General features: G+C 37.4%; 1 protein-coding gene across 1 annotated transcript in view; it reads left to right on the top strand.

The window, feature by feature from the left end:
• Positions 1–19,736, top strand: part of KMT2C (lysine methyltransferase 2C) — a 204,663-nt gene that overhangs the window by 112,503 nt on the left and 72,424 nt on the right. The window contains 5 exon segments of the mRNA XM_009287803.2: positions 353–510; positions 3,605–3,718; positions 5,452–6,191; positions 15,592–15,711; positions 18,151–18,267. Of these exon segments, the coding sequence (XP_009286078.1) occupies positions 353–510; positions 3,605–3,718; positions 5,452–6,191; positions 15,592–15,711; positions 18,151–18,267 (1,249 nt within the window).

The following is a 19,736-nucleotide window of genomic DNA, read 5'->3' as shown; positions in this document are numbered from 1 at the left end:
AATAAAAAAAAAAAAAAAAAAAGGCACTACTGGGAATCTTTTAAGAATGTAGACTGTGTTTCATATTCAATGCTATTGTATCTTGCTGTGCAACGTCTTGATACTGCTATACATGTTGTGGTGTCCAATTGGCTTTAGTGACAGTTTAGGTCTTCATGTTTAAATTTGTTCACTGCTTGACATACTGATGTGTCATGTTTATTTCTCTAAAATTCTCCGTAATAAAGCATTGGTTGCAATTTTTTATTTCCCCATAGGAATGGAAAACAGTGCTATTTTTTAGTTGATTTTTACTAGGATACTTTATATTTTTATGATTAAAATCATAGTCACACTAAATTAATCTCCCCAGGTGGATTCACATAGAATGTGACAGATCTCCAGGTAGTGAATTGGAGTCTCAGTTGAAAGACTACATCTGCACTCTTTGTAAACAAGAAGGGGATCAGACTCTGTCATGTGATGTAATGGACACTTCTGAACTCATTCCTGAACCTGACAGTGTCACAGGTAATCAAATGTAATCTTTATATTTCCAATATGCTAACATCAAATGTAAATATCTGCAGCTGTCTCACTAAGTCTTTTGTGAACCAGCCACTCCTAACTCTAGTCTGTGGAGTTCATCTATTCCTTTATTTAGCAGCAGCTTCTCGAGCAATCCATGGGTGAGCTGTCTTCTCAGTACGCTTTCTGGCTTCAGGATCCTGTATTAGGGACATGGGCAAGCAAGCACCTTAATGGTGGCTCTTAACCTTCCAGCTCCAGCTTCCCAGCCTGTAGCTGTAAATTTCTCTAATTTTTTTTGGATGTGGCACAATTCATAAATGTATTCATTTGACAGCCTAACTGCCAGGCATGAGCCAGCTTCTGGTAGGTGTTCCTAGAGACATCCGTCTTTCCTGTTTCCCTCTTGCTACTTGTTAGTCCCATAGTGCCCATTCTCCTCACTATGTCCAAGTAGGACAGAGCAGTGGAAGTTGGACTGTGTTCAAGGCACAGGTATATTTAACGAAACAGCTTTTAATCAAGTGTCCTTTTTCAAAACAATATATGATCAGTCATCTTGTTTCCAAGAGATTCTTGTCTAAATGGACAAAGCAAGCAAAAGGTGGAAAGGGAAGTTACAGAAAAGTGTAAAGTATTTTTTTTAAAATGACTCAGTAGCAGTAAGGAAAGCACAGAGAGAACTTGGATCTGTTGATCTGAGTCCAGTGGGTCATCCGCAAGACCTGTGTAGTGAGCTCATAACTGAATGCCTTTATGTATTTCACACCATGCGCTCTGTTGGATAGCACCTACTCTCATGCAGGTTGAATTTCCTAAGAGAAGTACAGTTGTGGTTAAATTTGGAAGCAAGGTAAAATCTAACAGAGGGAGGTGATTGTCCCACTCTACACTGCTCTGGTGCAGCCTCACCTCGAGTACTGTGTGCTGTTTTGGGCACCTCAATATAAGGACTTCAAACTATCAGAGTGTGTCCAGAGGAGGGCGACCAAGATGGTGAAAGGTCTCAAGGGCAAAACTTCTGAGGAGCGGCTGAGGTCAGTTGGCTTATTCAGCTTAGGAAGAGGAGGCTGAGGGGTGACCTCATCGCAGTCTTCAAGGGGGGCAGTGGAGGGGGAGGTGCTGATCTCTTCTCTCTGGTGGCCAGCAATAGGACACGAGGAAATGGAATGAAGCTGCATCAAGGGAAGTTCAGATTGGACATTAGGAAAAGTTTCTTCACTGAGAAGATGGTTGGTCACTGGAACAGGCTCCCCAGGGAAGCGATCATGGCACCAAGCCTGTCAGAGTTCAAGGAGCATCTGGACGATGCTCTTAGTCATATGGTTTAGTTTTAGGTAGTCCCGTGAGGAGTAGGGAGCTGGACTCAATGATCCTTATGGGTCCCTTCCAACTTGAGATACTCTGTGATTATGAACTGCACTACCACTGCCACGTGCATTTCTGATGCGTAAACAGCAATGCTTGTGCATTGATCTTTTGTTCAAAGAAAGAGATAGCTCAGTTGCATAAGTATCTGTGTTCTCAAAAGCCTGATAATTTTTGACTGGAAAGGGGAAGTATTGGACTACAACAAAACTCTTAATTTTTGTGTGTTCAAACTGGCGTTTTGTGTAAACAAGTCATTCTCTTTGATGTTAGCCTGCAAATGTAAGTGCATACCTTTTGTGAGCAGTAAAAAAATGATGAAAAAGATCATCCTGGAGGAAGGGCAGTGGCAATAGGTACATGTATGTAAATGAGCAGAACAACTCTGTCAGTGAACATGTGCACTGAATTAGGAAAAAGTGGTGACTTCAACCTTTGAAGATCACTTCCATTCTGAAAGGTTAGTAGAGGCTGCTGGACTCTAAGGCAGTGTATTTAGAATATTTAGAAAGATATCCAAGTAGTATCCAAAACTTACACTGGAAAAACTCCCAGTCTTCTACTGAAAACCCTTTTGAATAAGTAACAGGTTTATTTGAAAGGCTAAAGTTTTAAGTAATACTTCTGTTAAGATTTCTAGCTAGTAGAAGCATTGACAAGCATACTCTTCTCCCCAGGGAAGAACAGGACTGTCATCTCAACTACTAGGGGTAATCTGGAGCTATTACATCAGTACAGTCATGCAGTGCTTTATACCCAGGAGAGCACTTTTGTACATTAAAATCAGATTTGGAGCCAATCTAAATGATCATTTCCTCAAAGTTAAAATATCACTTTAAAGTTGGCAGAGTCTGAGAGCAGTTTTTAGGTGCTAAAAGTAGCATCACCTAATAGTTCCTGGCTTTTTGAACTTTAAAGAGACTTCCCTGAACAGAAAGCTATATTAGTTTGACTTTTGTTGTGCTAACATCCGTGGAGGATCAGTTGCTTTTGAGTTAACACTTACTATATACTCTGGTTTTCCTGCTCCTACTTTGTCTAGTGCATTTTAATGAATTTCCTTAACTGAAAAAGCTTTTACATGAGGAAAAAAGTAAGTATTTCCTGTTTCTGTGCTCTATAACAATACTGTCAGCCAAAGAAGCGCTCAGTAGTGCCTTTTCCATGCAAACTCCTTTATTTAATATAGGGAACACACAGATTAAGGTATCCTAGTTCTAAAGTGGCAAAACTTAGTTTTCATGTTGTTGAACAGGTAGGTTGAAAATCAGCGGTCCAAGTGCTGATAGTAGATGGAACCTCGTATCTATGCCATAAGCCATTGTAGTATTTGTATAAAAATTTGAAGCCTTCATGCTACAAGTTCTGTTGAATTTAACAGGCTGGAATTTGAAAAAAGACCTTTTGTATTGTTCAGGTAATGCAGAATTCTGTGACTGTGTAAATGAAATTTTCACAATTGGGTGTACATAATTGCTTTACAGAGATTTTTCACTCTTTGAAAGGTATAAAATAGCTTCAGTGTTAGTGAGAAAAAGGCTCTTAATCTTTAGGGAGTACCATATAGTCTCCCTAACCTTCTCATTGACCTGATTTGACCTAACCCCTACCGTATCGTTACATATCATTCTCTTTAGCCAAAAGGTGAAACAGCAACAGCAACTACTGATGCCAAAATGGTAGAATAAACATCATATCAATTTTGTTAACTTCTTTGCCTCTCCTTAAGCTTGTACAGGTGAAATGGAAATGGAAAGTGGTGGAGGGGATGCGACATGTCAGGAACAACCCATTACTGGTGATGGCCCTGGTCAAGAATCAGCTGTTGCATGTGTCACAGACGGTAAGAAAGAGTTTTACAGTCTGAGAAAATGCCAGTACTGAACCCTTCAGAACCCTCTTCCATTCAGTAAGGTTTGTGGTACTTTATAAATTTAAGAGGAAAAAGTGCCTGTAAAGCAGTAGGAGACAAATTTCATCAGTTCTACTATCTGAACTCTCAAGCAAGAGTATTAACTTTTTTGCTGAAGAAGTATTTTATTGAAGGCAAAGATAGTTTTCAGAATGTTTGTGTAGGAGAAAATCATTTTACTTGTTTGGTGGGACTGGCTTTCTCCAAAAGATGGAAATATAGTTAAATGCCTTTGTACACTGGAGGTTTATAGTAAAAAACACTATTTGTTGCTATTTAAATACAGTTGCTCACACTTTATCTTCAAGTCTTTTTTGTTTGTAGCTGCAAATAATTGAATTGGATTAGTTTCCTCTGGTGTGTTTTGGGGCACACTGTAGACCTTCTTTCCAGTTTATGTGCTTCGTGGTTGTAACTCCACAAGTATCTTCGGTTAAGGATTTCTTCTTTTCTTTTTTTCCTTTGTAAATAAAAGATAATTTGTTTAATAAACAAATGTACTCATCCAGACAGGGTGTGCTGCTGTAGCTGACCATTTATGTTCTGGGAATAAATGAATCTTATCAATCACACATGAAGTACCAGCCAAAGAAAAGGATACACATAGAATGGTTTCTGGGTCAAGTCCTCTAAATGTGTTAGTGACCAATATCAATGGCAAAGAACTTTCCAGTATGTCCCATCCGCCTCCAGCCAGTGTTGGAGGATGGTTGCTCTAAGGGCAATCAAGAAACCTGCATTTAAAGCGAAAGCAAAAAAATATCTTGCAGATTAGCTGTGATCGCTCTGTTATGCATCACAGCCTGTGGTATAAGGGCCATGATTTAAAACTACCGGTAAAGACACATTCATAATAAAAAGCTGGGCTTTGAACGGTAGTGGCTGAGAAGGTTGTAGGAGTGTGAATTTAAGAAGAGTGCAAGTGTAATAGAAAGTAAGTGGCCTGTAAGAGAATCAGGGTCTGTCAAAAGAAGATATGAAAAGCCAAATTCAGAGCAAAGAATGTGGTTCTCCATAGAATGCATACAAGACTCTGGAACTCTTTGATGAAGAAAGTTGTGGCTGAAGGGTGGTTGATTTGGTTCAAGGGAAGGCTAGACAAGTATTTTTGAAAGAAATCCATGAGACATTAGTAAATTAAAAACCAGCATCAACTGTTTTCATTTGAGGTGATTTCCTAAAGTCTGAAAGAGTGCTAGGAGGGAAATGTTTTTTATTTGTACTTGTCCTGTTCTTTTTAGCTGTCTGCTTTTTGGAAGTGTTGGGACAGTTCCTTAAAATACATTAATTTATGCTAGCATACATCTTCAGTACACAGAAATGAAAAAGGAGAAGCTACTTTTAGCTGCCTACCTGGAAATGTGTGTTCAGATTCCTCAAAAATTAATCTCGGGTCTACTTTCTTGTGATTTACTCTGCTGTGTTTCCAGGGAAGAAAAATAATGATCAAACAGTGGGAATATATACTAAAAACACAGACTCCAATAAACATAGGTACAAAGAAAGATATTTATGAAGTATATTTTAAGCTACGTATTAAATTCACTTAAGTAAAGTGATATGTACTTGGTGTACTTGATGTGTATCAAGTATACTTGGTGACCGGTACACCTGTGTAAGTTTTTTTCTTTTTTGCACTGAGCCTTTAATATGGTTGTACTTAGTTACAGACATATCACCAGAAGAAAAGACCACAGAACTGGAAACAGAAGTCTCTGTTGAAATTAATTCAGCTGAAATGGAAATGTCTCCTAAAAAGACACCAGCATCTGGTGACAGTCAGACTGAGAAAATGATGGAAGTGATGGAAGGTGTTCAAGCTGTAATACAGCAGGAGGTAGACAAACAAGTGGAAGAGACACAGCTGCCACAAGGTAGTGTGGAGGTATCAGATGTATCCACAGTAGACTCTCGGTCTCTGCCTTCAGTACCTGAGACCATAACTGTGACGCCAGAAATACAGGAGACTGAAAGTAAAGGAGATATTTGTATCCCTGTAGAACAACAACTGGAAATAACGAAAGTGCAAAAAGATGTGGAAAAAGGAGAAACCCATGAAAAGTCAGAAACACCAGCTCTTCTAGAAGTAGAAACTACTTCTGCAAATGAAGGTGTTGCAAATAGTTCACCAGTTGGAGACAAACCCATAAAATCACCAGCTGAGACTTACCCCTCGCTTCCCCCATCAGTTAATATAAACAAGACAAATGTGTCTTCCTCGCCAGATGTTTCATTAGACTTGCATTCTGCACGAGATGTACAGCACAGTCAGCCCCCAGCATTGCCTTCCACTGCTGGAAGTGCTCTCCCGACGACTTACATATCAGTCACTCCAAAAATTGGCATGGGAAAACCAGCCATCACCAAACGCAAGTTTTCTCCTGGAAGACCCAGATCGAGACAGGTAAGCATGTAGCATATTTCATTATATATTTATGAAGCACATAGTTCAAATTTCAGTATAATGCATTAAATTCACCTATTTTTTAGAATGTAGTATGCATTTATTCTTCTAAGCGAATGTGTAGTTTATTTCTTCCAGAAAGTAATTTTGTGTTAAATAACTGAAAGATCAGACATCATAAAGGTTCTCTAGTGAGAATTAAAGTTTCTTTCAGCTCATGCTTAAAGCAAAATAAAAGAAAATTTGTTCTATTTTTAATACGTATGCTACAAATGCAGATATACATAATGCTGTGCCTTTTAACTTCTCTCAATCTTTTTCATATATGCATTTATTTTGGCTAGTACTTTCCAAGTGTGTTAACATTTCTTGAACTGGCTTTATAGAAAAACCTGCAACAACTCCTGTTTCCGTCATGCTGCCGGATATTATCTTGATCGACATTTTTAATGGTGTTGCAAATAATTTGATGGTTTTGTTACATTGCAAATACCACGTGAGAACCGTCTGGTACAAATCGTTGTGGTTTGACTAGGATTAAATTTGATAAGTGAAAAGAATCCTTTGTTGCCTTCTGCAACATCTTGCTCTCTATTTGAGTCGCGTAGTTGTGGGAAAAATGGTTCATCAATCTGTAGGATTTATTTTGTGTTTGCAAAATTGTACAGAAGTAGTATGTCAGTGTCACAAATTAATGTTTCATTTCTGTTCCCATCACAATTTATTTTTAGTCTTTGGGACTTCTAGGTTGATGATTTCATGCTTTTCTGAACTTAGTGTTAAAAAAGCTTTTTATATATTGCACAATTCTTTCCATTTTTATGTGTTACTTAAGGGTTCAAAATTCTTGGTTCTTAAGAAAAGATATGAGATAGTGTTCTGAAAGGGTTAAAAGTATATAATAAAGGCAACAAACATAAGAAATTAAATTTGGAAGGTTTTAGAGTATCTCTGGAGGTTTTTTTACCTTCATATACAAGCATGTCTAAAAATCATTTTTCTTAATACTCTGTACTGTCTTAAAAATCAAATTTCTCAGTTTATCATGCATATTGAAAAGGGGTGGGTTCTTAGGCAGTCTAAAATGAATTCAGGTTTTCTGTTGGGGAAGTTTAATTGTTGTCTTCGTGTTCCAGTAAGAGTTGTATTTATTTTTCTGTGCAATTTGCCCCTGCTCTGCATTGGAACCAGCATCATGATACTGGTAATAAAATAGTTAACCACCAGAGAACCCACTGAGGAAAACATGAAGGCTGACCCAAGTGTAAATGCCTGTAGCAGAACAGATACGTGTCTTAAAAAACAAAAAAAATCAGCTGTAGAAGTAGCAGTTTGTATATTCTATGCACAGTAGAGTATAGACATCAACCTCTTAATATGTGGTGTGAGTAATGCAGATAAAACTGAGTTGAATTATGGTTTAGAAGTCAGGTGTAACACAAAATCCTAGCCATAACGCTAAATTGATATAATCTGTTTAACAGTTTGCACATTATATTTTAAAATAAAAAGGTACTTACCAGCTTAGCAGTACCTGTTGTAGAACTGGACAAGTTACTTGTAAAATTCATGATCTGTCTTGTAAAAGTATGTTGGAAGTCTGTGAAGGTTTCTTTTGATTTCGATTATCTTTGTCTTGCACTTTAAACACCTATTAAGACAGAACTTTCGTGAACCGAATAACAATCTTCTGGTAAGAAAAGCACGGGCATACTTTGTTTTAAGTCCCAGTACACTTTCTTACTTTCCATTGATTATTCAGTTTTAGCACAGATTGGCACTTTGTGGAAGTCAGTGAAAAATTGTCTTGAGTAAGGACTGAAAAAAAGTGAAGACCCTGTGGATACCTGATCAGCGAAAAACAGATACTGTTTTCCTCACCTTCTACCAGTAATCTAAATTCAGCTTAACTAGCTGGTAGGGATTTGGGCTTGGGGATCTTTTTCAGACTCTTCATCAGTCAGTTTTTACTTTTGTTCATCTGATTTTACATGTTGGACATGAAGGATGCAAATCTCATACCTGTAGATAATATGTATTTTGAAGAAAGAGAAAAAGCTTGTATATAATAGATGTTTTCTAAAACCAACGTCATTATTAGGACCTTACTTCTGTTTCCACTGACTTTGGGAATTCTGTGTTTATTTTGCTGCAGTTAGATTTTTCTAGGTCACTGTGCAGTAAGGTATATATTATATTTGCAGAAATACGTATATGCCTTAAACAGTGACAAAATTATCTCCAGTGCTGTAAGTTTGCCATGTTAACTTCCTGCTTTGGGCCTTTGCTGACGGACTGAAACCTGTCGAATGGTGGTCTGTAGGCTATAAGTAAGATATTTAGAAATGTCCAGTTACAGGTAGGTGCTTTCCTTTTGAGCAAGATGTAATCAGACAAATCCACAATGGGTAAGACGTGTTTAAACGTTTTAGCCTTTGGATTGCACACAGAAATTGGTTTAGGTTTGATTTTGGTTTTTTTTTTTTTTTAATTACTATTTTTGCTGTAAACATTCCCTTTTTTTAAAGAATTTTGTACTTTTCAAATTGAGAGTTTTAGCTAGGAGCAGAAACCTCTAAATATATTTGTCAAAGAACACCTTGTGTTTTTATCTAATTGTGCTCAATTTTTATGTCGTCTTAAAAAGTGCACTTGTCATTTTTTTGTTAATGTTTGTTCCAGTTCTCTGGAGAAAAAATGCTACATTTTTCTGATATTTGTGCCAGCAGCCCTATATATGACTTTCTTTATAATCAGCTCACTATATATGATTTTAGAAACTGATTCACAAATTGGCAAAAGAAAGAAGCAGCCTCGTAGCTGTAACTGTAATCTTCCTTCTGATGCTCTCTCTTGCCTGCCATCAGTGCTCTCCAGGCACTCACGTGTGCCAGGGCCTGGTTTGGTTTCCTGTTAAATGACAACTCTTTGGGGCAGGCTTGAAGGCAAGTAAGCAGGTTTTCACCAGGTATAAAAACAAAGAATTAAGACCTTTTGTTTCTTTGTGTCATACTCTATAGACACTTCAAAATGGATGTTTTCTCCCAATTCTGGCTTAGGGAGAGCATCATATTGGGCAGGTGCCGGCAGCTGAGAAAAGTGCTGCTTTCTGCCATTGCATCTTATTTTCCATGCCAAGTGTGGCCTCGCCGCTGAAGAAGGGACATAAACTTAATTTAAAACATTTCAGCCTAACAGTGTTTCAGTGCTTGTCTGTCCAAAGATGATCACATTGATCCAAAACAAGTGAAAAGTGCGGAAAACAATTCTGGAGGAAAAAATGTTTCTATGAAGTTACGGGTATAGCAGTTCAGAATAAACCAGGTCATGTGTGGTTCTTATCTGGGTGTCACTGAAGAGGAATTTTGCCTTCTCAAAAGCAGGTTAACTTTATGGGTTTGAGGTCTGCTTCTTTCTGTTTAAAAAATAACACATAATGCTGTTGTGTCGCTTTGTGTCAGGACCTAGGTTATGTGATATAAATGTTACCTTGCAGCTGGATGAGTTCTTAGGAACATGTTTTAGAGGGCAGTGAAATAAGAGAGGAAAGTTACACAAATAGGATTGGGTTATTTTTATTGATTAACGAGGTTGTGGCTCCTATATTTGGTGAAGATAACATTGGCTCCATAGCTGCTTTCTTTTGTTGCACAGAAGAACTGTCACTGCAGAACTAGTTGCTTGTCCAGGACTGCACAGGTTTAAAATAGATACTTCATAAAGAGTCTGATTGCTCCGTGGACCCCGAAGACAAGCCAACATTAGCCAATTTCCACAGATGGCAGTATTCTTCACTTTCTTCTAGAAGATTTAAATCTTCTAATATGTAGTTTACCTTGTTTTAAATATTAATTTTCCTTTTTTGAATATCCCTTTCTTTTTAAAAAAAAAAAAAACCAACCAACCACCCATTGCCATGGGTTTAAGGAACTTCATAGGAAGAAGAATAGGAAAAAGGATTCTCTGGATCCTGACTATATTGCTCCTCAATTTTATAAGACACATGCTTCACTGGAGTCAGGGGAATCTGTGTAAAGGAGTAGTTTCTGATTTGGATTTGTTTTCATTAAATTTAATGTATTGTGCTGGGCAGTAGGATGAATGATTATTCCTTTCTTCAAAATCTATTAATACAACTGCTAATAAAATATATTTGAATAATTATTCAGTTTTGCTATTGAATACAAAGTTATGCATAATCTGAAGCGATTTCCTGTATTGGATCTTAGTAGTTTGCATTTGTAATAGACTTTAGTGATGTGTCTGCAACACCACTACATCACTCCTATTTTGAAGGGACTAAAACCCATCTCCCAAACAATGAAGACAATATTCTGCTTAAAAAGGCTTCATGTGTCCCTTCCAGGGCTGCACTGTCAGTGTTGCTGTCGTCACCACCGCTCCCTGCTAGCATTTTTGCAAGCATCACTACTTTGGTTAGAAGCAACAGGAGAAAATCCATCTTCTGAACAAAAGGGGAGCTATGTATAAATCAGTATGTAGGTACAGTTATACTGATAAGAATTGCTTTTGCTGGTACAAGCTTATTCCACTTTGGAGAATGTGGGTTTTTTCTGTGTCAGCATAAGAATTCCTATCAGTAAGGTGCGCTTCTACTAACAGTGTTTGTTAGGATAGCGTGTTATCCATACCTTCAGCTACAGGTAAGCTTTAAATCTGCATCCAGCCCAGTGAGAGGACCGTCTGTCTGCCAGGCTTAGCATTTCACTGACTTCCCGTGGGTTTTGGTCCATGGGCTGTCTCTTTTCTGTTTCTTTTATCCTACTCCATAATGGAGCCAAATTGGTCTTTACATATATCCAAAATTTAGTTGTTCGTAGATCAGAGATACTCACCAGTAGCTGCCAGCATGATAAAGTTTTTACAGTGCTGTCCCCAGAGTTGTGTCTGTACAGTGTATTCTCCACAGAATATGCAGATTCTCCACCCTTGCCTACAAACTGCAAATTTATGCCGGGGGCAGGACCTCTCTTTGATCTTTTTCATATTTATTTTTTCTGACGTAGTAGTCTTAAAAGAAATTATCGTGTAAGTTTATTAATGACTAATCTGATTTATATCTAGTTTGAAATAAATCTTCACAAGGAAAATGGGTAATTTCTTCTGTGGAGGTACACTTTAAATGGTATTGGGTATATTCTATGTATCTGAATTGAACAAATTTGAAATAGTTATTTTTGCAACAGCACTGTGTACTGGAAAGCATAATATGAAGTCAGTAAGTGGAGGGCATTACAGCATTGTAAGACTGGTAGGTAAAGAGGTGAGAATTTATAATTTTACTGGTAGGTAAAGAGGTCTGTAGAATAGTATTGAATAGAAAATAACCTACTGTTATTGTTTTATCGTAAGTATTATTTTAGAATGCGTTCCATGGAAAACACTATGATTAGAGGTATTTAATTTTCATCATGAAGATATTGGTGATCACTGTTACACGGCTCACTACATATTTCTAGGTGTTTTAAGAGATTTTTCTAAAATGGCACTGAAAAATGCAAAGCACCGTGATGGGTTTGGATGTATGTTCGTTCTTGGATATTACGGCTTTTTTGCTGTCTTAAATTACATGGTACCACTAAGTATGTTGTTGTAGTGGTAGATGTTGGGGGAAAAAAAATCAGAGTCTTTTTCAAGGATTAGTTTTTGTTACGGTTTTTGTCTTTTTAATGAGGGGAGCTGTATTTTGAACAGCTTAAATTTTGTTCACAACCCTAAAATTACATTAAATGTTAAAATGCAAATCCAGGTTTGTGCATTTGCAATTGCAGTAGATTTCATAAAGCGTTAAGCAGCTAAACACAGTCAGCGGTAATTTAGTGAGATACGACCCTTGCTGACATTGGGTTTCCTTTTGTTACAATGTACTTGCAGCTGTGTTGTTCAATTTTGAGGACTCAAGAATATGATGGAGAATTAGAACTTCCTGTTTCTGTCACAGTATATAATTATTGCCGTGGTTCTGATGTAAATGAACTGAATAGAACTTTCTCTTCAGTGTTGTGTGGTAATAGGCATTAATTAAAAGCCAAAATATAATTAATGCATCTCTTTGATGTAATTCATTTGTTCGTAGTATTGTGGAAATGTGTGTTTTTAATTAAGTTTATCTGACCAAGAATTCAAATGTTTCTGATCTACAATAAAACTTGGATTAAATTTCCAATTTAGTTCTTAACAATATGGTTCATGAATCATATACAGTTCATTTTGTTTTGCAAGACCGAATATTTCATATTCAGATTTAATATTCTATTAGCTTTTTAATCTTTTGAATATACTTAATCACTAGAGAAGTGTATCTTCTTAAAAGGAAAATAGTTTTGTACGTCCCAAATAAGAGTAGGTAGTTTTAGTTGTTGATAAAATGTTTTCAGCATGTTTGAGATCTTGAATTTTGACCCCTAGCCAGCATGTTGCCTCCCTTACAGATTGATGTAAAGATTGTTTCTACGACACACAGATTTTCTTTGTGTTGCTATACAGATTTTCTTTGAGTTGCCATATTAGAAGAAGTTACTTACTATGCATTATGAATTTTAGAAATACAGTGAAACTGTAAATAAAATTCAGTGAAACTTTTAACTTTATCTTGCTAAAATGGAACATTCCTTGATATTAAAAAAATGCGGCTAGCATAGTAAAGTTAAATTTAGTTAAATTTCCTATTGCCACAAGCCTGCTGATGTAGTTGCTGACTAGTGTGACAGCGCTTAGTAAAAACATGAGATTTCAACAGAGAACTGATTAATAAACTATAGTGCTCTTGATAAAACAAAATCGGACTTCAGTCTTGCCATTTCTGCCTGGTGGAAGTTGCTGCAGGCTCAAGGAGTGGGATTCATCCAACCGCAGATATCTGCAGTATTAAAGATCTGCTGTAGTCACCTTGAGGTTCCCATGAGAGTAGTAGGGGCACGCAGGGTGAGGCTAATCTGACATCTTCCATCCCATGTGGTGAGTTGCCTTCTGCAAGCACTCGTTTCCCTTTGCTGACCATGCAGGGAGTCCGGGGTGGTTCAGCACAGGTCGAGAGTGATGTGTGTTTTGGAGGAGTCACCCCAGGAATGTGTTTGGGTAGGTGTATCAAACCTCTGTTTCTGTGGAAGTTTGCTTGCTTTCTTTCTGCCCATTTCTGACTTGGTGCAGTTGTGCCCATGTTGTGTCATGAATATTATGCCCTTACATCGTGGATGTGAACAAGGACTCCGTCCATCACTGGGTTCACAGGTGCAGAAGGTTTCTGCTCAACACTATTCTCCTGTTAGAGGTTGGTTGTCTGTGTGATGACCATCTAACTGAAGTCAAGCAAAAAACTGGGATAGCAAAATCTTCCCATGTAAGCTGTTTAATCAAGCGTACTCACTTTAACCCAAGTGCACGCGAGCAGTTGCTGGCACTAGCAGTTCAGCTGGAGTATTTTTTGGAAGCACCTTGGCAGGGGTTAGGACAATGATGGGAAGCTGAAAACACAGAGGTAATCTTCTGGCCACTAAGCAGTTTGTAGGCTGTGCGTCTACATACCCCCTTGTGTGGACAAAACTGTAAAATGGTGGGGTTTTTTGGTTTTGTTTTGTTTTTTAAGGTGCCGTATTGTCCATATTCCCTTTCCCATGCAGGCATAGCGAAACTCCTAGAAAGCAGATTTATATTGAATCCCATCATGTCCACACTGTGTACCACTTGGACAATGTTGGCATTTTTAAAGAGCAACTTTTATGCATAATAAGGCTTTTAGATCGCTGACAAACTTTTTCTTTTGGATCTATTGTGCCAGTTTGAATACTGAGCTATCTGAGCAGCTGTAGGTTACTGCCTACCCAGCTCTGCGAGCAGAAGGCGTCATACGAGTTTTTCCTCATCTGCTCGAGGGTAGGCGAGATGTTGGTTGATACTCACCTTCATCAGCAGATTGAACTAAGCTGGCTGTGCATTACATGGATTAGGGAGGTCTTGCCCATGATCCTTCTGGCCCAAAATCAGTTGAGGGCTAGCCCTATGTTCAGTCAGCTTGCTGTTAGCAAAATACCTATTTACAGTCTGAGATGAATATACGTTTTGATGAGTTGATTTCAAAGAAACTGTTTCCCACACATTCTTGATGGAGAACATTTCATTTCAGAAAAAATCCACAGTTTGCAAAGCTATCTTGTTTTTCTTTATGTTTATTATTGTATAGACCAGTATTCAAATGCGTAAATGTGTTTGGGCTTGCCCGTGTGAGCAGTTACGCATGTGTGAATAATTGGGACTATTAGTATACATGAGGTTATTCCGTATCATCTGTGTGATTCTACTGCTGAATGTCATTCTCGAGAAGGTAAACCTATACTTTTCATCTGTTTTGCTTCTCATCTTGGTATTCATTATTTCTTACTCTCACAAACTTAGAATTAGGAAAACGTGTTATCCTTTAAGTATTCTAATTTGTGAATTTAGAATGAAGTTATTTATTTTGATGCCTATCTCCTGCAGTCTTTACTCAGGGTTCGAGGAAGTATTCCACAGATTTTAATGTGTATGAGGAACTTGAGCATTTTTTTTTCTTGTCCATCTTAGCACGTTCTTCTTGTTTTGCCATATTTCTTGTGACAGAGTTATACGATATCTCACCGTGATGGGAACTATATAAATAGGGATAATAATCAATTAGTTAAAAAGAGTTTGTAGGTGCACCATATGGATGCGTATTACTACATGTATATAATAATGTATTAAAATTTGATACCACAGCATAACATGAGAACACTGGGGTGAAAAAACCTTAGTAGTGGGGTTTTATAATGGTTTATTTGTGGCAAACTTGCAGGAAAGAGGTACTTTGTTATTACCATGGCTGTTTTTCTTTTCTTTTTTTTTTAATGGTTTATTTATATTTCTTCTGTTTCACGTGCTTCTCAGACTAGTTGTTGCTGTGATTGTCAGTAGTTTAGACTCAAAAGTCGACCAAAGCCACCAGTTCCTTCAAAATGTGATTTGAAGTGTAAAAGGGGATGTTACCATCTCAAACTACTGTCTCCGTTTGATGCAATAAACTTCAGGGATATAATTTGTTGTTGTTATGATTGCTTGCTTTCAATTTATATTATGCTTTGATTATAAAACTCATTTTGTTGTACTTAACCATCAGTTTGAGGTTAATACTTGTTTCAGTGTATGTTTCAATGAGAACCTAAAAATTTCCCACCTTCCTCTCACTCAGTGAACTAATTGACTACTTAAGTTAACATACAAATGCCTATGCCTGCATGTGCTTTGCTTTTCAGATTATTTTTTTGTTGCTTGCTTTTTTCTTTTTTTTTTTTTCTTTTTTTTTCTTTTTTCTTTTTTTTATGTTGCGAAGTTTTATACATCTATTTTCTCACCTGCCGTATCCTAGGGGGCTTGGAGTACCAATAATACAGTCAGCCCACCTTCCTGGTCCCCAGACATTTCAGAAGGTCGGGACATTTTTAAATCCAGACAGCTTCCTGGCAGTGCCATTTGGAGCATCAAAGTGGTAAATAATTTGAATTTATTTTCATGTATCCGTTGCTATCTTTCTGCTGTAGACACTAGTGATGAAATTCTGTATCTCACAACTGAATTAATCTTCCATTGTATTACTGTTTAGGGCCTTTAAAAATTACTGAAACTCTGGAGCTTTCAGGTTAAAAACTGTATGCTTTCCAGAGTGTACAGTATGATGGCATTGCCCTGATTTTCAATGGCAAAGAATAGCTTGTATTACCAATTTTTTGTGTGTGTTTAGTACTTCACTTTTTGTGGTTGGCTTTAAGTAGCTGTCAAAATAAATAACCTGAGAAGGAAAATGTCCTTAAGACTGGCAGTAAGGTAAGCCAGGCACAGAAAGGAGCAGAGATCTGAAGGGTGGCTTGAATTTGTTGCTGTGGAGAAATCTTGCAGAGTGGATTCAAAGTGACATCGTTTTTAGCTTATGGGGGAATAAATAACAACTTTCCTTCCTGATTAGATGGACCAAAGCTTGTAACCACAGTGACATTTACCATTAAAAACACCTGAAGAAACTAAGTGGAATTACTATTTTTAAATAAAGGCAGAAAAGCTAAATGATGGAACTCTGACAAATAGCTGTAGCTTCCCAATGATTTATTTTCATCCCACTTCAACTCTCGTGCTAATTTTATTTTAATTTGACATTAGCTTAGCTTTTGCTGCTTCAAGCATTAATTTTCAGCTTAATATTCAGCATTAACATTGATACAAGTATGTGCTTATTCCTGTTACTAGTTGTGTGAAAATAACAATACTGATACCTGGTCTGAAACAGACAAAATGAGAAACATGCCAGAAGAGTTTATGTCTTAAAAAATTGACACTTGTATGTCCTGTGTGTGCACATGTATTAACTCCATATATATGTAAGGACAACATTTTTTGTTTCACCTTAGTACATATAAATAATTCAGCCATCAGTAGCATCCTTCCTTTCACTTCCTAAAATAGCATTGCGTTATATTACCTCCTTGTGTAAGAGTAAGTCAATTTAATTTCTCTTTCCATTAATAGATGGGTGTTAATAAAATTTTAACATTGGGATGCTTGGATTCTCCCTTCAATTATGACCATAAACTTCTATATCTTCTTGAAAATAGGAGTTGGCATATTTGAAAAATACTGTTGGTAATATTGAGCCCATAGTGCTGCTTTCCATCCAGGGAACTCCTGTCTCTGTCAGTAGAGACTGTTCATGTCTGTTGGCGACACCGTCCCCAAGGAACTTTGTGGTTCCGTCAACATTGTTTTATTGAGTAGATGTTTTGTCTTGGTATTAAAAGTAGTTTCCAGCAAACGTTTGGATACACACACCGTATCTAGATACTTTGTGGATGGAGTTAGGCTGTATTAGGAGCCGAGATTATTCACAAATTTGAAATGCAATAAATAATCTCATTGCTTATTTCATAGTAGGAAAGGTGCTTATTTGAGTATATACCATAATTATCATCATTTATACAGATCAGAGTCTCTGAAACATGTTGTAAAGGTGTCTGACATACCAGCCAGAACTCGGGGACATTGTCAATATATTCTTTTTCTATCTGGAAAAATATTAAGGAGGATTAGGGATCCTCTTTGTGTTTAGTTCATTTAGAAATTAAAAAAAAAAAAAAAAGATTAAATTCAAACTAAATCACAATATTAATACGAGGTAATTATTATTAAAAACATACTTTTCCACAGTTAATTGTAGTTGAACATACTGTGAATACTCCAGAGCACACAACACTGCAACTGTACGTCTGCAGCTAAAATAAGGAAGGGGGAAAAAGAAGCTGTCTAAAAATAAGTGGATATTTTGTAAGAAAAATATCATTTTATGGGAAGTGTTGATCTGAGTGTAATTGATATAACTAATATAAAAAGCTCTCTCTATATCTGCTAAATTAAGAGAGTTTGGTGGAGCCAGCTCCTGCTTCGCTTTGGGAGCAGGATTGAGTCCTAATAAATTCCAGTGTTTGCTTGATTATTCATAGCATAAGAAAAGCATTTATGATCGCAAGTAATCAAGTGTCCAGACCCTATTCAGAAGTCCCATGACTGAGCTGACTGTTTAAAAAGAAAAGAAAAATGAATCATAGAATAGAGGATACTTATTTTGGATACTTTGCAACTGTGGAAAAAAATTACATTTCCATATTTCCAGTTATTCCTGAGCAGAAAATAAACATTTCTGGTTTTGGCTGCTTTCTCACTGGTGATAAAGGTGATCATATTATGTCATGTAAGTAGTTAAAGGTATTTCACGATGACTTATGCAGTGACTTAATGACTATGGCCTAGTGTGCTCGTATTCACTTGAAATCATAGGGTGGTTTTTTACTTATGTTTTTCGCTAGATGCAATGAACAAGTTTGAATCCCATATAACAAAAGAACTTCAGGTTGCATTTAAATTCTTATCTTATATTGAATAGGGCCGTGGATCAGGATTCCCAGGGAAGCGGAGGCCACGTGGTGCAGGACTTTCAGGAAGAGGTGGCAGAGGTAGATCAAAACTGAAAAATGGAGTTGGGACTGTAGTCATTCCAGGGGTAAGAACACTTATTTTTAAGTCACATTGCAGTCTGTTAATGTAATATAATTTTATTCAGCTGTAATTCTTGTATAAAACCAAAGAGCACTAAAAAGCAGAGATATTTGATAAAGCCTGGCTACTAGTAAGTGTTTGTGATGGAGAACTAGAACACTGTAGCTCAGTGGACCTGAAGCAATTTTATGCTGCTCTTGCCACTTAAAGGGACAACTGTTGGGAGTCTTAGAGCACTCCTTCCATTTCCTTGGGTGGAAAATGCTGGAACAACACAGAAGAGGAAAGTAAGGCTTGTGCATAAGAATGTAACAGCAGCCATAGCAGATCAGACCAGCGGTGGTTCTACCCAGAGGACCAAAACTGAGTGCTGGGGGTAGAGTGCAGAAACAGAAGAGGCCTAGAGAAGGAGACACTTCAACAGTTTGTGGCTTGGGGACTTGCTGAACAGGAGGTGGTATCTTCGTCTTGGGCAGCCTGTGTCGGAGCTTTCTTGCATGCATTTATCTGTTCACTTCTAAAAACTTTTGGAAACCTTGTTAACCTTTTTTAGTTCTACAGCTCATCAGCCTGTTGTTTTAAATTGCTGCCTGCTGGTTTCATTGCCTGCTCCTTAGTGCTCTTACAGAAGAGGCAGTGGAGAGTTGTTTTCTATTCACCTCCTCCATCCATGCCCCTCAGTTTCTATAGCTCTCCATCATTTCTCCTCCTTTTCCTTCCATTCTTTCCTTGCTAGTCTGGAGAATCCCAGTATTTTGAGTTGTTCCTTGTATGGAAGCTATTCCATATTTTTGATCATCCTTGTCAGTTGTTTTGTCATGTTCATTTTTTTTTACTTTTTGGACTTTCATCTACCTTTTTATAGCCCAGCACTCAGCTTTATGAAGTTCTTGTGCAGTTCTTCACAGTTGTGTTTCATTTTTTAGTACTCTGAATATCTTAATACTGTTGGCAAGCTTTCTCGTCTTGCTCCTTGCTTGATTTTTCAGATTGCACACAAGTGTGTTGAACACCACGGCCTGTTAGCAGACATCCCTATCAGATTTCCACTAGTGCTGTTCTCCCACATAGAAAACTGATAATTTATTCTACTCTATTTTGTGTCTTGTGTCAATATAGGGACCATTCCTCTAATTCTATGTCAGTTTACCTTTTTTTAAGGAGCATTGGTGAAGGACTTTGCCAAAAGAATTTGGTAACGAAGTAAGTTATGTCAGTCAGATTTCCCTGTCCCCAGGCTTGCTGACGCCTTCAGAGAGCTTTGATAGATCCTGATTTACCATAATTAAAGCTTCCTTGACTCTTTAACAAAATATAATACATATCAATGTGGCTGTAAGTTCTCCGTTACGATCATAGAATCATCAAGGTTGGAAAAGACCTCTAAGATCATCGAGTCCAACCATCAACCCAACGCCACCATGCCCACTAAACCATGTCCCTAAGTGCTTCATCTACTCGTCTTTTAAATAC

Source organism: Aptenodytes forsteri, unplaced genomic scaffold (assembly GCF_000699145.1).
Source record: "Aptenodytes forsteri isolate BGI_AS27 unplaced genomic scaffold, ASM69914v1 Scaffold296, whole genome shotgun sequence".
In the NCBI taxonomy this organism is placed as follows: Eukaryota; Metazoa; Chordata; class Aves; order Sphenisciformes; family Spheniscidae; genus Aptenodytes; species Aptenodytes forsteri.
Note: the sequence above shows the minus strand (reverse complement) of the source record. Positions and strands in the feature narration are given on the sequence as shown.